The following is a 3651-nucleotide window of genomic DNA, read 5'->3' on the forward strand; positions in this document are numbered from 1 at the left end:
CGCAGCTGTCCAGGCTCGGGGGCTGATGCCTGCTCTGCACCCACCAGCTGCATGTGGTCTGAGACGGAGCTGTGCTCCTTGGACAGGGGGCCAGAGCTGGCCGGGCCTGGGCAGCTGGGTGCAGGAGCCTTCCCGAAGCGTAGCACAATGATGCTGGCGGCCACAAAGTTGTAGGCGAGTAGTGTGCCAATAGACAGGAACTGGACCAGCGCTTCGAGATCCATCAGCAGTGCCAGGAGGGCCGTGAGGATCCCGAACACCATGGTAGCTACCACAGGCACCCGTGTCCGGGGGTGCACGTAGGCAAACATTGGGAAGAGGAGCCTGTCGACTGCCATGGCGTAGATAATGCAGGGCAGAGAGAAGATATTGCTGAGCAGGACAGTGATCATGGCTGTAGAAGAGGGTAGCACGCAGTCAGCATGGTGGACACACCTCTCCTGTGGCCAGAGCATGGGTCGCTCCTTGTGAGTTTGTGTGGGCTCTCTGAGTGGGCATCAGTGTGTGGGGTACTGTATTGTCAGATCCTTGCCCCAGGAAAGAGACACTCCAGTTTAGGTCTCAGGCCCTTCGGAGAATCTGATGAGAGCTGGATCCCTCTCCTCAGGAAACCCATGACCAAAACTAGCATTCTATGTACAGTTTTTGGGGAAGTCCCTCCCAATAAGCCTGGGTAGAGAGTTTCTAATAATTAGCACTTCCCTGGGCCCATTGTGTAACTGGGAAAATCAAGGCACAGATGATAATGCGTTCCCTGGAAGGTTCTGTTCCTTGCCACCCTTCCCAGGAAGGGCCCTTACCACACAAGGAGCCTGCGGCCACAATGGAGCCAGCCCAGCTGTAGCCCCGCCGGTGGAAGGCATCGGTGAGTGCAGAGTCAGGCTCCAGGCTATGCCAGGGCACCATGAGGGTCAGCACGGTGGAGACGAGAACGTAGGCGACTGCCACCAGGCCAATTGCGGTGGCAATGGCCATGGGCACAGCCCGCCTCGGGTTCCGGGCCTCCTCACTGGAGTCAGTGATGATGTCAAAGCCCACAAAGGCATAGAAGCCGGTGGCAGTACCAGCCACGACTCCAGAGAAGCCAAAGGGTGCAAAGCCCCCCTCCTCTACACTCCAGTTGTGGGGCTGAGCCAGGATGAAGCCCAGGATGACGATGAAGAGAATGATGACCAGGTTGATGACTACAAAGGTGTGGTTGAGCCAGGAGGAGAACCGAACTCCACAGGAGACAAAGACAGAGGCCAGAAGGAGGATTCCGGCAGCCAGGAAGTCTGGGTAGTGGCCCATCAGGGGCACCTGCCAGGATCCCAGGTGGGTCACCGTGAAGTTGCTGATTCTGTGGCTGAAGAGGGAATCCAGGTAGCTACTCCAGGCTCGGGCCTCAACAGCGGCACCAATGAGAGATTCGAGGATAACATTCCAGCCGATGAGGAAGGCCCACAGCTCACCCATGGTCCTGTAGGTGTACTGGTAGGCAGAGCCTGTGCGGGGCACACGTGCCCCAAATTCTGCATAGCAAAGGGCTGCCAGGAGGGAGGCCACAGCGGCCACACTATAGGACAAGATCATGGCAGGGCCAGCAACATCCTTGCCCACGATTCCTGTGATCACGTAGAGGCCTGATCCCACCATGCTACCAACACCCATTAGGGTCAGGTCCAGCGTGGACAGGCAGCGCCGCAGCGACGTCTCCATGCTGGACTCCTCCAGCGGCTTCAGCCTGTTCAGTTTCTGGAAGAAGCGTGCCAGGCTGGCAGCACCGGGCAGCCCGCGGACCATGGCAGGCAGCTGAGAGGAGCCCCAAGCCAGCTACACGTACCTGCTGGGGCCAGAGGGGGATGACAGGCTGCCCAGCAGCATCCTGGGCAGCCCTCAATTTCTCCTGGACTGGACCACCAGTTCTCTGTCCCCACCCTAGGGACCTGGGCACCCATACCGTGGGCCTGCTGGAGGGTAGGGATCAGATGGGGGTCAGGGATGTCTGGAAGTCCTCTCTGCCTCCCAGGGAGCAAAGGTGTCCGAGAGGAGCCCCACGGGGTTGCCTGAGCGGTCCTGAGGGTGGGGAGGAGGCAGCCCTAGGGAGCAGCTGGGTATGGCTCAGTGGTCTAGGATCCAAGAACCACGTGAAACCGGAAGTTTCCTGAAGTTGGGCCAGGCTGGTAGGACCCGGAACAGGTCGGGGTGGGGGGTGGTGGTGTCAGGGAGGTGGGGTAGAGGGCGGGGCAGGGTGTGTGTGTGCTGGCCACCTGGTGTTAGACGCTGGCTGTCTCCCACTCCTATCCCCACCACCGCCAAACAGGCGCATCGGGTCAGGGGGCTGGAATGAAGGGGTGCCCTGGGCCCTGGAGCCCCGACCCCGCGCACCTCGCTGTGCCCCACACTCCGCCACTGCAGGAGCCAGCTCCGTCGCTCCTTCGGCCCCAGTCACCTGCTGGAGATCGTCTCTTTGGGACGGGCTGCGACCCACCTGCAGCCTCTGATCTGAGCGCTGTGCCCGCCCCGCCCGCCAGCGCCGCCTGCGCGCACGGCCCGCCCCCACCCCCAGGCTCGCGGACTGGCTGGAGGCACCACCCGCCCGCACACTCCCAGAGAGCCCCCACCACCCAGGATGTTACAACCGAAGCTCACGGAGCTCTAGGGAAGTCCTATCACTGTGACCCATTCACAGATGAGGAAGCTCAAGACACCAGTTAGTGACTAGGTCGGGTCACCGGGGTGAAGTTGAGGTGTATGGAGATCTAGGGGTACAGAGCCAACCCTCTTTCTATTGCAGTAGATCTCGTGTGGGGCACCATCCAGGCCCCCCAACACAGGGTGACATGAGGGCTGTGGCTTCAGGCACAGTGAGATGAGTGGCCCTGGGCAATCCCTGAGTCTTCTCCCAACTGGGTGGCGGTAAGCCATCTACACGTTGGCGGGACTGAGCAGCCTTTGACAGTGTTTTTTGAACTGAGGGAACTCACACTGGCTGCTCTGAGCCTTCAGCTCCCTTGTTCTGCAAGTAAGCGAGCAGCCTTCTGGGGACAACCTGCACCCTCCAGGGAGGTGCTCTAGAGCAGTGATTTTCAACCTGGTGTCTGTGTGAAAATTATTAAAGATCATTAATTAAATTATTTTCAAAAGACGTTCCAAAGCACAGTAAGTATATTCTTTTTTGGTCAACATAATTTAAGTGTGCATGGAAGTTTTAGCTATAGGTTCAAGTGTTTCACAATATAAAATTGGTTGAAAAACACTGCCCTAGACCCTCTAAGACTCCCATGGCAGCATCCCCTGTAGGCCCAGAGACTCCTGGGGGACCCCAATAGCAACTTCCCATTTGTGGTTATCCGTGACAGCCACCATGTGCTGTGTCCCCCATGCCAGTCCTCACACCACAGGCAGCGTCCACATCCTGCCATGTGATCATCAGGTGACCCCCTTCACACACACACCCCCATGGGGACTCTTTTATTCCTGGGGCTGAAGGGTCTTTCTGCTCTTTTTCATTAATACTGAACATCCTGTGATAGGGTGTTAACTTGGTCACAGCAAAAGAATAACAATATAGGCTCAGCACCTGTGGCTCAAGTGGCTAAGGCGCCAGCCACATACACCTAAGGTGGTGGGTTGGAATCCAGCCTGGGCCACCAAACAACAATGACGGCT

At 58.2% G+C, this 3651-nt stretch overlaps 1 protein-coding gene across 1 annotated transcript; it reads right to left on the reverse strand.

The window, feature by feature from the left end:
* Positions 1-6: 6 nt before the first annotated feature.
* Positions 7-1782, reverse strand: LOC100959631 (cationic amino acid transporter 4-like; the record flags this gene model as incomplete). Its single annotated transcript, XM_003803300.1, has 2 exons — positions 801-1782; positions 7-394 (listed from the first exon to the last, which is right to left on the reverse strand). Coding segments are annotated over exons 1-2 (1370 nt in total), but the record flags the coding sequence as incomplete, so codon positions are not given.
* Between the last annotated feature and the right edge of the window lie 1869 nt (positions 1783-3651).

The sequence above is a fragment of the Otolemur garnettii genome, unplaced genomic scaffold, assembly GCF_000181295.1.
Source record: "Otolemur garnettii isolate 467f Iridium unplaced genomic scaffold, OtoGar3 scaffold00292, whole genome shotgun sequence".
Classification (NCBI taxonomy): Eukaryota; Metazoa; Chordata; class Mammalia; order Primates; family Galagidae; genus Otolemur; species Otolemur garnettii.